General features: G+C 40.9%; 2 protein-coding genes and 1 long non-coding RNA gene across 6 annotated transcripts in view; 1 reads left to right on the top strand and 2 right to left on the bottom strand.

Annotated features, from left to right (window-relative positions):
- fnbp1l (formin binding protein 1-like) overlaps nucleotides 1-8,887 on the bottom strand; it is a 98,125-nt gene extending 89,238 nt beyond the window's left edge. For 2 of the 4 annotated variants that reach the window (XM_078408246.1, XM_078408247.1), the window contains exon 1: nucleotides 8,584-8,887. In XM_078408246.1, the coding sequence (XP_078264372.1) occupies nucleotides 8,584-8,607 (24 nt within the window). In that variant the 5' untranslated portion in view covers nucleotides 8,608-8,887. The remainder of the gene's footprint in view (nucleotides 1-8,583) is intronic. The other 2 variants (XM_078408249.1, XM_078408250.1) reach the window with 2 other exon arrangements.
- On the top strand, nucleotides 8,717-18,329 carry LOC144598287 (uncharacterized). The gene is made up of 4 exons (XR_013547839.1): nucleotides 8,717-8,891; nucleotides 14,850-14,910; nucleotides 16,693-16,760; nucleotides 17,340-18,329. It is a non-coding gene; the product is annotated as an uncharacterized LOC144598287 (long non-coding RNA).
- Nucleotides 13,137-20,180, bottom strand: part of dr1 (down-regulator of transcription 1) — a 42,515-nt gene continuing 35,471 nt past the window's right edge. The window contains exon 4 of the mRNA XM_078408252.1: nucleotides 13,137-14,729. The gene's annotated coding sequence lies outside the window, so the exon portion shown is untranslated. The remainder of the gene's footprint in view (nucleotides 14,730-20,180) is intronic.

The following is a 20,180-nucleotide window of genomic DNA, read 5'->3' as shown; positions in this document are numbered from 1 at the left end:
AGATGTTCATGATTCCAACTTTTTTCCGTGGCAGTCATATGTTCAACAGAAACAAATAGTCTCAATTTAATTCCCATTAGACATATTCATAACACAAAGCTCCTCTCAAATTCAGCACCTTCATAAAGGATCACAATAGGTAGTCTGAGAAAAGGAAAAGTTCCACTGTTGGAATAACAAATACTTCTGGAAAATTGGTTACAATTATATTCAGAAATACAAATTCACATATATAGCATTGAACCCTTAAGCCACAGGTAATAGTCCACTTACTATGCAGTTAGTTCCCTGTGCATAAGTTCCCTGTTCAGAAAGTGGCATGGATGACATGATAGCGGCTTAGTCATCAAGAGGCCCAGATTAACGATTTGGAGATACTCAAATCCACCACAGCAGCTGGGGAATTTAAATTCAATTAGACCTGGAACCAAAATATTGTTTCAAGTGATGGTGATCTGAAACTGCAACCTAACAGTAAAACCCAGAAAGCTCACCCCTTTATTTAAGAAAAATCCACCATTGATCCCTGGCCAAATGCAACTCCTGTCCCATAGCAATACACTTGAATGTTGATTATCTTCTGAAGTAGTCTAGCAAACAGTTGCATCACAGAGCCACTGATCATGGATTGCTGTCGATCTGGCTGATGGCTCACCACAGTAGGAGCAGCACAGCAGACCAGCAAAACTGACATTCACAAATGAAAGAATAGTAAATCTGCTTCAAGAAATGCAATTGTTCTTTCATATAATTTCAACATATATTCAATAGCTTGATTTTCTTATCTCTGATTCTTTTGGTAAGTAATTCCATATAATGTATGTAATTCAAGTATGGAGGTGGGAAAGATGCCATTAAGGCATTAACTGCCATATCAGACACAAGTCTGTCAATCATGCACTTCACTTACTATCTGTACATTAGAAAGCTCTAAGCCATTTTGCAACTCAAACAAATATCCCATTAACATTACCCAAAGGACCATAGCAAATAATTCTACAGGAAACAAATAACACAAATGATCCACTGCCCCCCATGAGAATTAAGAGATCTTGCTCAAAGAGAGTTGTGCAGTCAGCCCATTGACCTTATTCCATCATTCAATGAGATCATGAGTGACTAGTAACCCAACTTCAGGCATAGACGTCTAACCTACACAGTAAAACTCTGCCAATCCAGCATGCCAATGGTGCCAGAAAAGTAAGATTTTCTGAAATGTTATTCTAATCAATACTCCAGAGTTCCCATTCCTTTTTTGTAAGATGACCAAGAGCAGTATAATAAATGTTTTCCAGTGCACGCTTTAGTTCCAATGGAGCATGGGAAACTTGGGCCTTGGTTTGCCAAAGGAAGCCTAGGCTGCAGCAGGCAGATGCTGAACCACAGGAACTGCTGAACAATCAGTTAGGGGGATATCAAAATGTTATTGCATACTTTAAATTTTCCTAGTAAATGTTGCTAAACCATCTAAAATTAACCATCATTGGTTCTGTTAGGTTAGAGTTCCAAACCTACCATGTTCTGCATAATAAACAGCAGCTGAATATAGTTTTGATGGCATCCATGTGAACAGTGTTGTGCGGTTAGCTGACTCTTATCTTACTTTAAATGATCTTATGAATTCCTCTGCTTCCTGTTTCATCACTTTGAAGTTTCTGCCCATTACCAAAACAATTAGAATACTTTGGGAGACAGTTCCATATTTCAAGTGAGCACAATCTTCAAGCGATCTGATTCCACTCCTGGCCTAGACGCACAATGCAAAACAACGCTTCTCACTGTACCTCAGTACACATGACAATAATAACATTAAATGTAAACCAAAGATTCTTGAAAGTTGGACATTTTGGGATATTTAAATTATTGTAATCCAGTCTTAAAAATCCTGTGTTGATGTAGCACCTACTCGTATATCTACATTGTAAAGAACTTCAACAAATAGATTATTGAAAAGTAGTCAAGGGTACAATGTGCACAATAATCATGACCACAAAGACTGGTGAAATCTATTAATGGCTGAAAGATAAATATTGGCCAGAATACCAGAAGGAATCTTGGCCAGAATACTAAGAGAACGCATGACTCATTTTGAATGGTGCCATGGGACCTTTTAACTTAACCACATAAATAGGCATGCAAGGCCTTGCTTTAATACTTCATCCAAAAGAAGGTGTCAGCAGAGTTTCATGGAATGATACCAACTCACTTGTACTCATGGGCAGGAAAGAACTGCAGATGCTGGTATAAATCAAAGGTAGACACAAAATGCTAGAGTAACTCAGCGGGACTGGCAGCATCTCTGGGGAGAAGGAATGGGTGACGTTTCAGGTCAAAACGCCTCGACCAGGCGTGGCGCCCGAAACTTCACCCATTCCTACTCTCCAGAGATGCTGCCTGTCCCACTGAGTTACTCCAGCATTTTGTGTCTTACTTGTACTCATAATCATTAAACAATGAAAGTACCAGAGAAATATCTTCACAGTTGTTTTAAAAAAAAAATCTATTGAAAGTACATTCCTTTTCAAAAAAACTTCACTTCATTTTCTGAAGCTGGCATACGTGGCCACAGCCTTTTTGTACCACATCCAATAAACACGTTTTACTGTGAAAGGCACCATGTGCTGGCAAGCTACTTGCAGCAGATTTATCCCAAAAACAAACATGTGCACTAAGCATTAGTGGTCATGCGCAACCAAAGAACAGGAAACTCAAGGTATTTTTCTCCTTATCCAAGCCATAGACCATAGACCTGTTGCCAATCTGTCAGCAATTACAGCCTCACCAACGGTCTGTCTATCTTTTTAGTCTTTTTTGTTATTTTTAGTGTGTTTTAAAACGTTTGTGTTAATGTTCTCTGGTTTGTTTTATGTGGCGGTGGGGGACAGGGGAAACTTTTTTTCCCAATCTCTTACCTTGCCGGAGATGCGATTGTTTTCCGGATCGTATTTCCGGTCGCTCTGCGGCCTAACATCATGGAGCTGGCAGCCTTGCTCGAGACTGACTTTGAGCCCCACCGGACTTGCCATCGGAGCCTGCGATCCCTTGCCTGGGACTGACGCTCCAACCGGCCTGCGAATTTCAACATCGAAGAGCTCAGTCTCGGGTAGAGACTGATGTCGGGAAGCTCCAAAATCGCAAGAGGTTTGACCAGCCCCGACTCGGGGTCTGATCGCCGGACGCGGGGAGCTGAGATCCCCCCGATGCGGGAGCTTGATTGCCCCGATGCGGAGGGCCCGACCACCGGAGCCAAGATCGTCCCGTCAATGGAAGGCTCGAGGCCCCCGACCGCGGGAGAACAAAGGGAAGAGATGAACTTTTTTTTCGCCTTCCATCACAGTGAGGAATGTGGAGGAGTCACTGTGGTGGATGTTTATGTTAAACTGTATTTTGTGTGTCTTGTTGCTTTTTATTGGTATGACTGTTTGGCAAATCAAATTCCGTGTATGTTGCAAAACATGGCTAATAAAGTATAGTTATGATTATGATTTAACATCAACTAATTTGGAATAGCTTAGGGATCACATCAGGCATCTTCTGGCTCACTACGACAAAAAGCAATGCCATCAGCTGGTATGGAACCATGACGCTGGATAGATTATTGGGGCCAAGTATAAAAATGGGAATTTCATTTTAATCAAATTAGGTATTTAAAATGCTTGGTTTATACTTTAGGAATTCTAACAGTGATTTAAAAGATACTTCTATAGAAGAAATTGAACAGGAATTCAAATATAAACTCAATTTTATACCTATATATAAGCGGTAGTCCCAAAAGAATAAGATTAATCTAGGCCCAACCATCTTCAATTGCTACACTGTGTCAGGCAGCATGAGGAGGGAAATGGACAGTTCACTCTTCAGGGCAAGACACCTCCCCAGAACTGGAAGCAATCCCAATCTGGTCATCAATTAGCAGCTCAGCAGCGAACCATTTCCCTTCACAGATGCTGCCTGAAACATTAAGTCCCTGCAGAAGTTTCTTGCTATTTAATTGCCAGTATTTACATGATTAAAATCATTTTAAGACGTTACTAATTTTACCTGCTTTCCAAATCGGTTAGAAGTTTGAAGCCGTCCTGCAACAAGTCCTGACAGTTTCTTGCACAGCTTTTTATCAGATATCGTTACTTGTGGAAAGTTACTCATTTTGCATTAAATCTGTTTGCTAAGTTTTCATTGTTGAGCATTGCATCATTTTGAAATAATAAGTGAGCACATGAATCAGGATTAATAACAATTTTATTAAACACAAACTGATCTGAAGTGGTGAAAGTCAGAAGTAATTACACAATTCTTGCTTGCAACAACATAAATTTGTAATCCCAAATACTCCACCCAAGGCAAGCCTCTCCCTGCTGGGATTGCCAAACTATTCCTACTACGTCGAAGGGTGCAGTAGCTAATATTTCTACATTGTTTATGGTAATTTAAACCAAAGCAATGGGCCTTTCAACAACAGTCATTTATGATAGTGCTTATGCAGCACCTAAACTACCTCCCACTCATTCACTGAACATTTACTGCATTACCTTCTATTGCTTACTCCCTCATGTTTATCTAGCTTCTCATTAAATACAATTGTGCAATGCACCACAACTACTTTTTGCAAGTTTGATATTCAAACCACTATGTGAATAAAGAAATGTATTACATAGACATAGAAAATAGGTGCAGGAGTAGGCCATTCGGCCCTTCGAGCCTGCACCGCCATTCAATATGATCATGGCTGATCATCCAGCTCAGTAGCCTGTACCTGCCTTCTCCCCATACCCCCTGATCCCTTTAGCAAAAAGGGCCACATCCAACTCCCTCTTAAATATAGCCAATGAACTGGCCTCAACTACCTTCTGTGGCAGAGAATTCCACAGACTCACCACTCTCTGTGTGAAGAAATGTTTTCTCATCTCGGTCCTAAAAGACTTCCCCCTTATCCTTAAGCTGTGACCCCTGGTTCTGGACTCCCCCAACATCGGGAACAATCTTCCCGCATCTAGCCTCTCCAACCCCTTAAGAATTTTATATGTTTCTATAAGATCCCCCCTCAGTCTTCTAAATTCCAGCGAGTACAAGCCCAGTCTATCTAGTCTTTCCTCATATGTAAGTCCCGCCATCCATGGGATCAATCTGGTGAACCTTCTCTGTACTCCCTCTAAGGCAAGAACATCTTTCCTCAGGTTAGGAGACCAAAACTGCACACAATACTCCAGGTGCGGTCTCACCAAGGCAGAACCTCCCTGCTCCTAAACTCAAATCCTCTTGCTATGAATGCCAACATACCATTCGCTTTCTTCACTGCCTGCTGCACCATGACACCCAGGTCACGTTGCATCTCCCCTTCTCCCAATCGGTCACCATTCAGGTAATACTCTGAATTAGATTGGGTTTGGTGTAATAATGCTAAAACATCACAACTGAGTTCTGGAGATGCAAAAAAATCAGACCCTCAATGTGTGGGAACATCACTGAATATCATATAGTGTACTAGTGCTTTGGTTTGGTAGATAGCAATTATACGTTCACAACTCTACTGACAATTCGTAGAAGTCACCTTTTTGTTGTAATAAGTTTTATTGTATTCACTGGTTGTTGTATCCACTCATTGTAAGATGCAAATCTAACAGCACGAAAACGAAGGAAAGCATTGAATTATCACAAATGATAAAAATGAACTCAAAATCGAACATGCCTCAGCATAATTTAACTAATCATGATTTGCATATTTGTTCGCTCCACACTTTCTTTTGTGTATGGTCCGCACAGCACATTGGTATGTTTATCATTAATTTTCAGTAAATATTTCAACATCTGAAGCCAGAAATAAGTTGTCTACTGACAATTATTCAAAAAATTATTTAATGAATGATCTTATACACCAAAGTCACCCCTTATTGCAGGATTAACGTACACAACCGCCACTAGCTACACTAAGCTAGCCCTTCTTTTACGAAGAAACTACAGGCAGCAAAAGTCAACCGATTATCTGAAAATTGAATGCCTCAGACTTAAGGCAAACTGTGTCCTAGCCTGATGCACTCCACCAGGTTTCAGCAACGTTCACCATAGCAAGATGTGGTTAGTTGATTTTTCTCTTAATTAACTCAATTAACAGGATTGCCCAAGAGTCAGCATGGAATCAAGGGTGCCCCAAGTCATGAGATAAAACAAAATATGATAACCCACAAGGATGACATCACCATACCATAACAGGTGCCAATGACTGTTAGATCGATCAGTACGACCCCCCTTCATATCTCCAATAACCGGATCCCAAAACAGCAGTACAAAAATAAGTGTTGCAAGAATAACAATGCTTAAGTTCTCAAAGATCCCACAACAATAACTCTACTCACTGGCCATCTGATAATTCCTATCTAATAGGAGCAGAGTGTAGACAGCATATGGACTGCCTGAAATCTATCACATTTAAGAGAGATTGTTAGTTTCTCAACAGGAAAAATCACAATTATATTCATGATCATGACAAGAACACTGCTGGAGGAACTCACATTACATTTATGTTTAACTGGCTACTAGATGTCCTGGTTATTCTCCAGTCACAATTCCATCCTGGAGATATTAATGGACTTTCATACCCATGTAGCCAAACCTGGAAACTCTTTGTAACCAAGTAATGATCTTAATCTGACTAAATACATGTAGTGTAACAGCAAATTTCCAAACTGAGTTTTTTTTTGTAAAACATCACAATAACTGTGATAGTTAATTATTAATGAATCAATTTAATATGGGGAAATTGTAACTCCCTCAGTTCAGAATCTAATTAATGGATTTAAATTTTGCAGCCACCTTATTTGGCAATTGCAGATACTGTGTAATTATAATCTAGCATTTATCTTTACGTCCTCAATATAAATTGGTTAACAATAACCCTTCAGAGCACTATCCTTTCCCATTGGTCAATCCAATCTGAGTCGAGAAAGGTCAAAGGTAAATAGAGATTTACCAATAAGTTTATTCTGCATTCCAAACATTGAAATTTATAACTATTTGCCAGCATTGTGCATTTATATGTAATTTGCCAGCACTGTGCATTTATATGTAAAGTACAAATGATACTTTTGGCTAAAATAACATTAGATTGAATATCTCAATATTTTTAAATTATTCAACATTTTTCTCCTGGTTCAATGGTTGATGTTCTTTTGTCCTTGACATCAAGAGTTTTTTGTATTTATGATGTCTTCTTCCCAGGGTAACTTGAATAGCTACATAAAGGAAAATGTGGCTGAAATTATGTTACTGCCGTTGTACTGGATTGCTCTTTTTAGGATAGCTAACTAAAATTCCGTGTTTTTTTTCAGATGAAGAGAGATTTCATAGTTCTTATTCATTTTTGTTCGTTTCGATACCTATGACAAGAACTCACTCTTTGTCTTCTTTGAACAGCTTGACTACCTAGGGCAATTCTATTCCCCCGTGTAAAAACTGGCGGACCTGTCAACATTCACAATACCGAGAAGACAATGAGGAGAAATTACACACCAGGCGATAAATCAGGAAAAAAACTAGTGACATGTCTCTTTGCTATCGTAGAAATTATGCAAAACAGATAAACCGCCACGCTGTCTATATTGTAGCCAAAGAAAATGTACCATCGCTTCGGACCAGCCAAATCGTGTGTGAACCATTTTCATTTTTCTCATCAAAATTACGACCTTATACCTGCTGCTGGTCTGTTCAGAAAGCACTCCATGAAAAAAAAAATGTGATATGGCCCTGGCCGTGCTCCCATTCTTATTTACACAAAACAAACAGGATCGAACAAGTGACCGTTTTGGAAGTTGCAAAACAAATTCCATTCAAGGAAATTCATTTTTTTTTTTTAAAACACGTCAAGCCACGATAACAAAACAAAGTAAAGGTGTGTGCCAAGCAGAACCGTCTAAATGACCACTTGTTTTTACATCGGGGTTCCTGCTTCGCCACTAATATTTATACTTCACGCCGAGGCGAGGGCGAAATCCCTCAATCTTGACAGCCAAGTGAACGCAGAGTAGAGACAATGGTTTAAATGATGAGCCATGGACCTGGCAGCCCTGTGGTCTCAACTGCCGCCCCCCCTCCCTCCCATTTCCACCGTCTGCTTTGTTCAGGCACCAGAGAGGAGGGGGGGTTTGTCCTCCCTGCAAACCAGCCCGACAAACAATACAGTCGCCCGGCTCACCGACCGACCGACCGACCGACCGTCCTCTCGGCACAAAGAGTTCCCTCTCCCTCGGGTTCAAAACAAAAGAAACAGTTCAACTCCCCCCCCCTCCCTCCCCCCTCAGGTGTTTGACAGGAGGAATAAAATCACACAGAAGCCGGCGTTGCTTGCCCTCCCCACACCAAAGAAAAAACACACACAAAATACCGGCGTCAGGCCACCCTTTCTTTGCAAAGCCAGGAGAGAAGCCTGGGGAAGGGGTGAAGAAGCTGGCTGGGTGCATGTGAAAGCCATCATTGCCCTGCCAACCAGCTCCAGACGACGCCGTCCGTCCACCCACCCGCCCGCCCGCCGCCTCGGCCCCCGCTGCCGGCCAAACAAATAACAATCATCCCCTCGCTCACTCACTCACTCACCCAAAGTTCCGTGCCCCAGTGCATGGCTGCGGCTGCTCGTTACCGTCAGCGAGAAAGCTAAGCTGTCGGTCCCCACCCCCCACCCCCCTTCGCGGCTGCTTCCCTCGCCTCAGGACGTGTGCGCTGGGAGACTCCCGTCAGTCCGTCGTCGCCGTCGCCGCCGTCTTGTCCTCTCCAGGCGAACGCTTCATTGACATTCGCGGTGGAAGCCGGGATGCTGGAGGACTCCGGGCGGCCCGGGATGGGAGCGGAGGCTGTGGCCCAGGATCCTGGCACAACAATGATGTGTATTGACTCAACACCACAGGGTGGGTAAATCCAGCATTCATTTACTCCACACACACAATGACTCAGAAGGGCAAGTCAGACGAGTGCCAAGAGTGGCCAGCGTCTGCAGTTCCTTCCTACACATGTTTTGTTTTCAAGGCAGGTGCGAACACTGCTGGGTATAAAACACTACTCAACGTACAGACACTGAAAATGAATGCATGAAGAGTTTTTGCAGTTTTGTTTTGTGTGTATTTTTAAAATCTGGACAAAGGTTATTTTTGAAAAATTGTCGGGTTTGTTATTGTGATTTTTTTTTAAAAATCCCTCCTCTTTGATTTGTTTCATCCGATACACTAAATCCTATTCAATTACACCTCTTTAACAAAAAGCTTCAAAAGCTTTTGACTGTACCTTAGTTCACATGACAATAAACTAATAAACTCGTCTGCTCTGGCGAGCAAACTCATTTGCTCTGGTTTATTTTCACCCATATGCTTAGACCGTAATGGTGTATCCTTATTGTTTTGATGTGTTATGCTTTATTCTTCATTGTTAACTGTATGGTTTGTCATTTGTGAGCGGAGCACCAAGGCACATTCCTTGTATATGCATACTTGGCCAATAAACTTATTCATTCATTCAATAAGATCACCCCTCATCCTCCTGCGCTCCAAGGCATGGAGTTCCAGCCTACTCACCCTCTCCCAAGAGTTCAGAACCCTTAGCCCGGGCAATATCCTTGCAAATCTTCTCTGTACCCTTTCCAGTTTGCCAACATCTTTCCTATAACATGGTGCCCAGAACTGAACACAATACTCTAAATGCATCCACACCAACGTCTTATACAACTGCAACATGACCTCCCAACTTCTATACTCAATACTCTGACTGATGGAAGCCAATGTGCCAAACTCTTCTTTGACCACCCTATGTACCTGCAACTCCACCTTCAAGGAACCATGCACCTGCACTCCTAGATCCCTCCATTCTACATCACTCCCCAGAGTCCTACCATTCACTGTGTAGGTCCTGCCCATATTAGACTTCTCAAAATGCAACACCTCACATGTCTATGTATTAAATTCCATCAACCATTCCTCAGCACACCTGGGCAATCGATCAAGATCCTGCTCATTCTTACCTAGCACACAGCAAACAATGGCCTGTTTCGTTTATCATCTTTACTTTTTTGCATATCTTTAATTCATTTGTTCTAAATTTCTCTACATCACTGTCTATGTCTCTCGTTTCCCTTTCCTCTGACTTTCAGTCTGAAGGAGGGTCTCAATCCAAAATGCCACCAGTTCCCTTTCTCCAGAGATGCTGTCTGACCCGCTGAGTTACTCCAGCTTTTTGTGTCTATCTTCGGTTTAAACCAACATCTGCAGTTTCTTCCAACACATTTAAACCAAATGCAAACTCTGTATGGGAAGGAACTACAGATGCTGGTTTACACCGAGACAAATTTTTGGAGCAATTCTGGCAGCATCTCTGGAGAGAAGGAATGGGTGACGTTTTGGATCGAGACCCTTAGTACAGTAAAGTCTTATAGACCATCATTTTGCAGGGAACTGAATAATAGTGATTACCATTTGTTATGAACAACATTATAATTTTCTAAAATTTATTCTTAAGACTTGTCATTGCTTTTCCCTATATGACATTGCTTTGAAACAAATGCAAAATGATAAATACAGGTTAGAGGGGGTAAAGGTGAGCACCATGTCGGTAGGTAAAAGTACGGTAGGTACTTAAAGGGGAAACATGCAAAGTAAATCATTCTCTTATCATTTGGAATGATATTGATTACAAAACACAAAACAGACACCTACGATAAACAGTCATGCAATATATTCAAACATTCATTCCAGTCCATCTCTTCCTCAATTGTGCAAAAGCTGAAATCTTCAGATTGACTGAAGACAGAAAGGCAGTTTCTTTTAGATTCTGTCTCAGGAGATGTTGCCTGGCTTGCTGAGCACTTCCATAATTTTCTGTGTTTATTTCCTTACCAGTGAGGCAGACCTCAATGAAAGCTAAAATCTTCAATTATGTTGAGTTCCACCTCTGACTGAAAGTCAAGCCGTGACCTTTTGTGAGAGAAGATTGAACTGCTGACACATGTTGATTTGTGTTCAGTACTGAAGAACATCAGCAACTTCCAAGTCAGGTTGATCAGCATGCTTCCCCATTGAAATAATATTCAATTTAGGGATCACTGCAGTGTAAAGTACTTAATGACGCGATAATTTGTCAGAAATGTAGAAATTGATTGTGTTTCTCAATATTCCCGCATCAACAGCATACTACAAAACATAAATGATACGATAGAACTTTATTTATCCCAGGAGGGAAATTGATCTGCCAACAGTCATAAAAACACAAAATACATGAAACATGAAATTAAAATGAGTGGAAAGGATTGGGGATGTGCAAAGGTTGAGGGGGAGGGAGTCAGTCTCGGTCTACAATACAAGAGTCAATTGTGTTTTATTGTCCTATGTCTTGAAATGGAACAATTCATACATGCATACATTCATGATTTGATATTATTGTCGCATCTTGAACTTGCAGACGGAACCCATGATTTCTGCACTCAGTGTGGTTTAATCTTTCAAAGGAATGAGTCCCTTTAATAGAGGGCTTCATGAAATTTATGTAACCAGCAGAATCTGGCTGCAAAGATCCTGTTCTGCAAGCAATGTGAGACTGGCAATTGGCACTGTGTCCTTGCAGGTGTTTTCTAACTGAGTGTGACAAACAATTATTGTTTATAACTAATACTGAAAATGCTGAAACGTCTCTGGTCTATCAGGATCCTTTTTGATATCATTTTGAAAACCTCTATCATATCATATCATATCATATATATGCAGCCGGAAACAGGCCTTTTCGGCCCTCCAAGTCCGTGCCGCCCAGTGATCCCCGTACATTAACACTATCCTACACCCACTAGGGACAATTTTTACATTTACCCAGACAATTAACCTACATACCTGTACGTCTTTGGAGTGTGGGAGGAAACCGAAGATCTCGGAGAAAACCCACGCAGGTCACGGGGAGAACGTACAAACTCCTTACAGTGCAGCACCCGTAGTCAGGATCGAACCTGAGTCTCCGGCGCTGCATTCGCTGTAAAGCAGCAACTCTACCGCTGCGCTACCGTGCCGCCCCTCTAATCATTTCAGTTTTCTTTTAAGCCCAACAAATAATGTAAACCATACAGTACATAGCTTCAACGTTTTGTTTTAAAATGAGAAATCTTAAACCATTGCAATTGGTGATTAAAAATATTGAAAAATACAGAGATGTTGCCTGACCTGGTGAGTTACTCCAGCACTATGTGTCTCCTTGTGGATTTCTCAGGTGCTCTGGTTTCCTCGCATCTTTCCAAAGATATGCTATTTGAGGTTAATTGGCTGCAATAAAATAGGTAAGTGGTAGACACACAGGGTGGAGTTATTGGGTATCTGAGAGAGAAGTGATTTCAGGGAACTAATTGAACAAATAAGATCAATGGGATTGGTCTGAGGGTAGCATAGAGTTGATAGAAACATAGAAAATAGGTGCAGGAGTAGGCCATTCGGCCCTTCGAGCCTGCACCGCCATTCAATATGATCATGGCTGATCATCCAGCTCAGTAGCCTGTACCTGCCTTCTCTCCATACCCCCTGATCCCTTTAGCAAAAAGGGCCACATCTAACTCCCTCTTAAATATAGCCAATGAACTGGCCTCAACTACCTTCTGTGGCAGAGAATTCCACAAACTCACCACTCTCTGTGTGAAGAAATGTTTTCTCATCTCGGTCCTAAAAGACTTCCCCCTTATCCTTAAGCTGTGACCCCTGGTTCTGGACTCCCCCAACATCGGGAACGATCTTCCGGCATCTAGCCTCTCCAACCCCTTAAGAATTTTATATGTTTCTATAAGATCCCCCCTCAGTCTTCTAAATTCCAGCGAGTACAAGCCCAGTCTATCCAGTCTTTCCTCATATGTAAGTCCCGCCATCCCAGGGATTAATCTGGTGAACCTTCTCTGCACTCCCTTTAAGGCAAGAACGTCTTTCCTCAGGTTAGGAGACCAAAACTGCACACAATACTCCAGGTGCGGTCTCACCAAGGCCCTGTACAACTGCAGCAGAACCTCCCTGCTCCTAAACTCAAATCCTCTTGCTATGAATGCCAACATACCATTCGCTTTCTTCACTGCCTGCTGCACCTGCATGCTTGCTTTCAATGACTGGTGCACCATGACACCCAGGTCACGTTGCATCTCCCCTTCTCCCAATCGGTCACCATTCAGGTAATACTCTGCTTTCCTGTTCTTGCCTCCAAAGTAGATAACCTCACATTTATCCACATTATATTGCATCTGCCATGTATTTGCTCACTCGCCTAATCTATCCAAGTCACTCTGCAGCCTCCTAGCATCCTTCTCGCAGCTAACACTGCCACCCAGCTTCGTGTCATCCGCAAACTTAGAGATGTTGCATTCAATTCCCTCGTCCAAATCATTAATATACACTGTAAATAACTGGGGTCCCAGCACAGCCTTGCGGTACCCCACTAGTCACTGCCTGCCATTCCGAAAAGGACCCGTTTATTCCTACTCTTTGATGGACTGAATGGCCTACATTCAAAGAAAGCATCACAATTAATTTATCGGTAATCCTCCTTAGTAATAATTTTGTTTTGCCTCACACAATTGGCTTCATTGAGAATTATATTGCCACTTATAATAAGCAGTAAATATTTCTAAATCTTGTAATTCTGTGGGATTGAGGTTGCCATTTGATATAAACTATTAATCTAAGCCATAGAGTTTCTTAATATTTAGCCATATGTAGCACTGACTCAAGAAACCCTTGGTTATTTAAGTTAGATATTCTTGAATAAACCTTCTACAATTGAACAAAATAACTAATTACTACTGGTGAGATGGTGGGAATGAGAGTATGAGTGCAATTCATGGTGATGAACCTGTGGAATTCTTTGCCACAGAAGGCTGTAGAGGCCAAGGAAGTGGATATTTTTAAGGCAGAGATAGATTTTTGATTAGTACAGGAGTCAGAGGTTATGGGGAGAAGGCAGGAGAATGCGGTTAGGAGTGAGAGATAGATCAGCCATGATTGAATGGCAGAGTAGACTTGATGGGCCAAATGGCCTAATTCTACTCCTATCACTTATGACCTTATAACACTTAATGTAATACTGTATGACCAATTAAACTGAATTTCCTACCTAAATAAAATCAATGGTTTGCTTTCAAGATTTTGCTATAATTGCTCTAACATTGAGGGAGATCAGCTAGGAAGTTCCTGGTGAAGAGCGGTTAATTGTCATCTGCACCAAGAATGGAACAATGCAATCCTTACTTGCTGTAGCTGTACAGGCACATTGATGCAACACAACAAATAGATATTCAATGCACCAACAATACAATAAATTATCGGTTTTCCTGGGTAACCCGACCATAATAGTGCAAACCAAAGTATGTGGTGTCAACTATTAAAAAGTCCATAGTATTTTTATCTTGAGGTAGGGTTGTGAGTAGGTTTGTGTGGTGTGGTTCGAGAGCATGATAGCTAATGGGAAGTAGCTGTTCTTGAACCTGGAGATAACAGCTCTCAGGCTCCTGCACCTTCTTCAGGATGGTAGCAGCGAGATGAGATTGTGGCCAGGACTGTGCGGGTCTTTGGATAAAATTAGATGCCTTCTTGAGGCAGTGCTTCTTGTAGATCCCATCGATTTGAGGAGAGGTCAGGATCTGTAACGGACCAGGCAATGTCCACTATCTGCACCCTCGTTCGTTCTTGGGCACCCGAGTTACCGAACCAGACCATGATGCAACCGTTGATTGAGTAGACCAAATTCAGCTATATCAAGGCAAGGTTGTGACAATTAATAAAATAAATAATAAATGGATATGCATCTTTTTAAATCATTAAATTTGTGTAACAGATCCATCAACATTCAAAATGTAATTTCAATTGTAGAACTGCATCAAATCGAGAAGTGGTCAGAAATGCTGTTGACTGCCGCAGAGAGGAAGCAAAGGTATTTAAGTTCTGCAATGGTTTTTGAAAAGTCTATAAAAGGGTAAAACAGGAACATGATAACAACAACAATCTGCAGATATGTAATATCCTAAATAACCTGAACATGGCTTCAGTACAGAACACAATTAGGAATGATGGAACGTGAAGAGAAATTGAAGCACGAGATCAAAACCTCAGTGCAATGTTTAAATTTTAAGGACCATTTTAAGGAAAGACAGAGGGGAGCAAGTGATTGGTTGATAGGACTTGCTATGAGTTAAGATCAGGGCAGCAGAGTTTTTTTTGATAGAATGGAGAATAGGTGAACGGTCAGGATAAAATTAGGATTGGTTCTGGTGGGTACAAGGATACAGTTGATGGTTTCAGCAGCAGACAATTTGAGCCAGGACAGGGTCAGGCTCAATGATGGCGAAGATGAAGCCTATGTGTGGTTTCAGGTTCATACTGGAAAACAAGAACCAACGTGGTGAACTGACTCAGCTTTAATTGCAGGGAAAGGGACGAAATTGGTGGCTGCAGAACAAAATTTGTAACGGGCTGTTAAGAAAATGGGAAACATAAACCATCTCAGTGAGTTAATAAAATGGCACTAAATGCACATACGTCACCTTTCAAAACAAAACTGACTAAATTGACTTAACCACAAAAAGCATAAATTTTCTAAAATTAATGTTTAGATCAGAAGGAGGTAGAAGAGAGGATGTAATCAACACAAATTAAATCAGTTATATGTGTGAAGCCTAGCAGTATTTTCATACCGCTGATGCTTTCTTGCTTTTGAGAACAATATTTGGCAGATTAGGATTGTAATTTTAACGTACAAGTTACACTTCACGTCCATTTATATATAGCAAAATTGAAGTACTTCTAGTAAATCATTCACATTGATTCTACAGTTGCTGGAATTTTAAATTCTCTACATTTTTAGCATTTACGTTGTATTTGGATCCATTGCTTATTATTCTGTTTCTAGTTTTGCCCATGTGGGCATGGGGCACTTTTAACAGAAAGCATCTACTGTAGTGGAAAGTACAAATACAGTACTATCTCCAGCATTCTCTAGCAAAACCGTACACTTTATTCTGGATATTAGTTTACAAAATGCAAGTGTCCAAGTGCATTGAAATGTTTTTACTTTCAACCATTTAAAAATTAAAATGCACGTTTCACATGACTGACAAAGAGGAATTTCCCTAATCTCCAGCTCCAATCACAATTCGATTTTTATTACTTTACATACAAGTTAAATGCAAAATTGTTAAAGAAACATTTGTCATTTACAGAAAACGGCCAGTGATTATTTCTTCTGTACTATTTTCTGTTTTATCAAAAGAGGATTGTAAAAACTCAGCAAGTTTGATACCATCTCTGGAGAGAGAAAGTGTTAACATTTCTGGGCATATTTCATTGGACATATAAGTTCTTCTCTTCACCAAACACGTGGTTAAAATTAAGCTTGAAAATATTGTTATTGCACCAGTGTGATGTTTTCCCATTCTATGTCCAAGTTGCCAATTAATCGAAAAGTTTATTTTATGTAATGCCCAAAAAGAACTTGTAATTTAATAGTGTATATAATGGTAACTGTAACTTTAAGAACTGAGTACCAGAATGGTGTGATTTGTGTCATGTGATATATTCATTATCTGATCAGTCTCGTGAATATGTGTGAGTATGCACAGTATACTTTTGTAAAATAAAGACCCACACTGGCAACGGTGTGTACTGAAAACCTGTGCTTTGTTTTCTATCTACATGCCACTGCCATAACATCTTACAGAACTGGCCCAAGCTTACTGTATTTTGGATTTCACCTTTGCAAAACCACACCTTTGTTGATGATCAATGGTAAGTTGGAAAAAACCTATGATGAGAATGTAAAAAGACTCCAAAGAGATTGTCTAAGGTTAAATGAGTGGGCAAAAATCTGATGAATGGAGTATAATAGGGGAAATATGGAATTGTCTATTTGGTAGGGGAAATTTTAAGTGTATTATCCACAAGATGAGAGAAGTCAGATAACAGTGCGGAATCATTCAAAATGGGCATGGTTCTTGGTCCTCCAAAATATTCCAAATGGAATTTAAACTGGAGGTGGAGTATGGACTTAAGCAAGAAAGGCTTCTTGGAGAAGAAGAGCTGCCTTAAATTTAGTTGTGTCTGGTTGAGTAACTATAGTAGGGTGAAGACTCCTCCCTCACACAATTAAAGCATGGAATAATGAATTGCTATATACATCTGTCTTGATAGCTGGTATCTCAAATTGAATCGAATGCCCTCGTCTACTCCTGATAGGTTTGGGTTTGGTGTAGATGTGACCATTTAACATTTTGTAAAAACAGGTCAAATGGTGGGCTTTACGTCTGTCTTGGAGTGTTCCACCCCAATGAATTTAGAAGTTCGGTAACACTCACTTCTCTCTCATAGGTATTTGTAACCAAAACTAGCTGCCTGTCTTTGGACACGTTCAATGGAAGAAATGTTTTTATTTGTGTATGGATCCCTTGCTGCAACTGCTGAGTCCAAATGTGGCCTAACAAGGGTGAAGTATAACCTCTCCTTGATAGAAGTCGAACAATGATAAAAGTTGCGTCTCAGAAAGTTTAGGACGTCTGTTGCTTTCACCGTTGCATGAGTCTGACCATTCCAACTTCATTCCAACATGAAATTAGTTTAAATAGTCAGAGGGTGCAGCTATTTAAACTAAGTATTGATGTGTTGGGAAACTTTGTATAATATTATCAGTTTGGTAAGAGAGGCAGCAGAAGTAGACAACAAAATGGCTGCTCAAAGTCAAGATGACTACTGGATCCGTCCCCACCCACTCCTCCCCAAGCAGCAATTCACACCTACACAGCTGAGATTGTTGGCTGCAACCTTCCCCCCATTGACGAACTGTACACTGCAAGGGTCAGGAAGCCAGCGGGCAAGATCATCTCTGACCCCTCTCACCCTGGCCACACAGGAGCACCGGAAACCTATTCTGTAAACAGAAATTGGTTCAGAAACATACATTGATAAAATTAAAAATCATTGCTCAAACTGATATATAGGCATAGTCTTTTGAGTGAAAAATGTATCAATTCATAATGGGCAAGTGTTTCATTTTTGGTCACAGACCATCATCCTTAATAGCATTTTTCTTCGGAATAATAAGACTGGGCAGGGTCAACACGGACATATGAAAGGGAAATCAAGCTTGACAAATTGTTAGTTTTATTGAGATTGCAACTAGTAATATCAATGAAGGGAAACTAGTGCTTTATATGTTTAGTTTAGAGATACAGCACGGGAGCAGGCTCTTTGGCCCACCGAGTCCACACCGACCAACACTATCCCCGCGCACTAACACTATCGAACACACACAAGGAACAATTAGCCCACAAGCCTGTACGTTTTTGGAGAGTGGGAGGAAACTGGAGCTCCGGAGAAAACCAACGCGGTCACAGGGAGAACAGACATACTCTGTACAGACAGCACCCATAGTCAGGATCGAATCTGGGTCTCTGGCGCGGGAAGGCAGCAACTCTGCCACCATGCCGCCCTAATAAATTAAACATGGAGCTCACCCGGGATATATATTGGAGTTTCTGAAAAACATTGACAAGGTGCTACACACAAGGTGATTGAACAAAATTAGAAGACATGGAATTGGGAGAATATACTGGCATGGAAATTATTGGGCTGCTTAGGCAGACTAATGCTAGCAAAGGTAGACACAAAAAGCTGGAGTAACTCAGGGGGTCAGGCAGCATTTCTGGAGAGAAGGAATGGGTGACGTTTCGGGTTGAGACCCTTCTTCAGACACATTTTGTGTCTACCTTCGATTTAAACCAGCATCTGTACATTTTTTTCCCTAATGATAGCTTAGGTGTGCAAGGCAGTGTTCATTAGTTAGTACTCAACTCGGCATGAAAATCAAATTAAAATCCAGATGCTGGAATATTGAACAGTAACCAAAAAATGCTGAACACCATTTCGATCACACAGCACCTGTGGAAGAGAAACTGAGTGAACGTTTGAAATTAAAGATTTAATATCCTTTCAATTCCATTAACTCCATCTTTAGCTACTGGTCTCTTATGCATAGTTAGGCTCAGTTATCTTCGCACTGGCCAGTGAATCACAGCTGGTGGTTCACTGTGTGACTCATAACTCAGTATTGTGATATCTGTAATGTTAGAAACAAGAAACTTCGGTTGGTAGTTTATACCAGAGATGGACACAAAGTGCTGGAGTAACTCAATGGGTCAGGCAGCATCTGTTGGGGGAAAAAGGATGGCAAACGCTTTTGGGTCTTGATCCTTCTTCAGACAATTGTGATTTAAAAATATCGTTATCCAAATCAGTAATTTTCAACATTCTCTCGGAATGTTTCACGTGACATTTTATTCCCAATATTCCTAAAATGAACTTGGAAGGAATAAAAAAGAATGAAAACATTTGCATCTGAAAACTGGCTTTAGTTTATAAAATGAGATTCAAATGAAAGAGTAATCCCTGCAAGAAGCCTTTACTTTAGGTACCGGGTAGGGAAAAATTATAATCGCCTCCCGAGACTTATGAATCTTCTGTATGAACTGCCTGTTCAAGCAGAAACAATTGAGTTGAGCAACACCTGCTTAAGCATCTGGTAGTCTTGGAGTCATATTTGAGTGCTGCTATCTTTGAGTTTTACAACAGACTCTGCACAGGTGGACTTCATATTCACTTTTCCGTATTGTTTGATTGTATTTTCATTCTCTCGAAACACATAATAAACCAACACCAATATCGAGACACGAGGAATTGCAGATGCTAGTTTACACAAAGACAAAATATATTGGAATAATTCAACAGGTCAGGTAGCATCTCTGGAGAACGTGGATTGGTGACGTTCCTGGTCGGGACCCTTCTTCAGACTGAGGTGAAGATAGGTCCTGACCTGAATCATCACCGATCCATGCTCTTCAGAGATGCTGCCCGGCCTCATGAGTTACTCCAGCACTTTGTGTCTTTTTTTCCCAAAAAACCAATGTCAATACCAATATTTAGCTAAACAACGGAGACACAAGGATATAAAATGATGAGAGACACGTATAGGGTAGACAGTCAGAATCCTTTTTCCCCAGGGTGGAAATGTCCAACACTAGAGAGCATAGATAGGGTGAGAGGGGCAAGTTTAATGGAGATGTGCGGGGCAAGTTTAATGGAGATGTGCGGGGCAAGTTTTTAAAAAAACAGAGTGTGGTGGGGGCTTGGAACATATTGCATGGGGTGGCTGGCGGT

The sequence above is a fragment of the Rhinoraja longicauda genome, chromosome 11 (genome assembly GCF_053455715.1).
Source record: "Rhinoraja longicauda isolate Sanriku21f chromosome 11, sRhiLon1.1, whole genome shotgun sequence".
Lineage (NCBI taxonomy): Eukaryota > Metazoa > Chordata > Chondrichthyes > Rajiformes > Arhynchobatidae > Rhinoraja > Rhinoraja longicauda.
The sequence above is the reverse complement of the archived record's forward strand: the minus strand, read 5'-3'. Positions and strand labels throughout refer to the sequence as shown.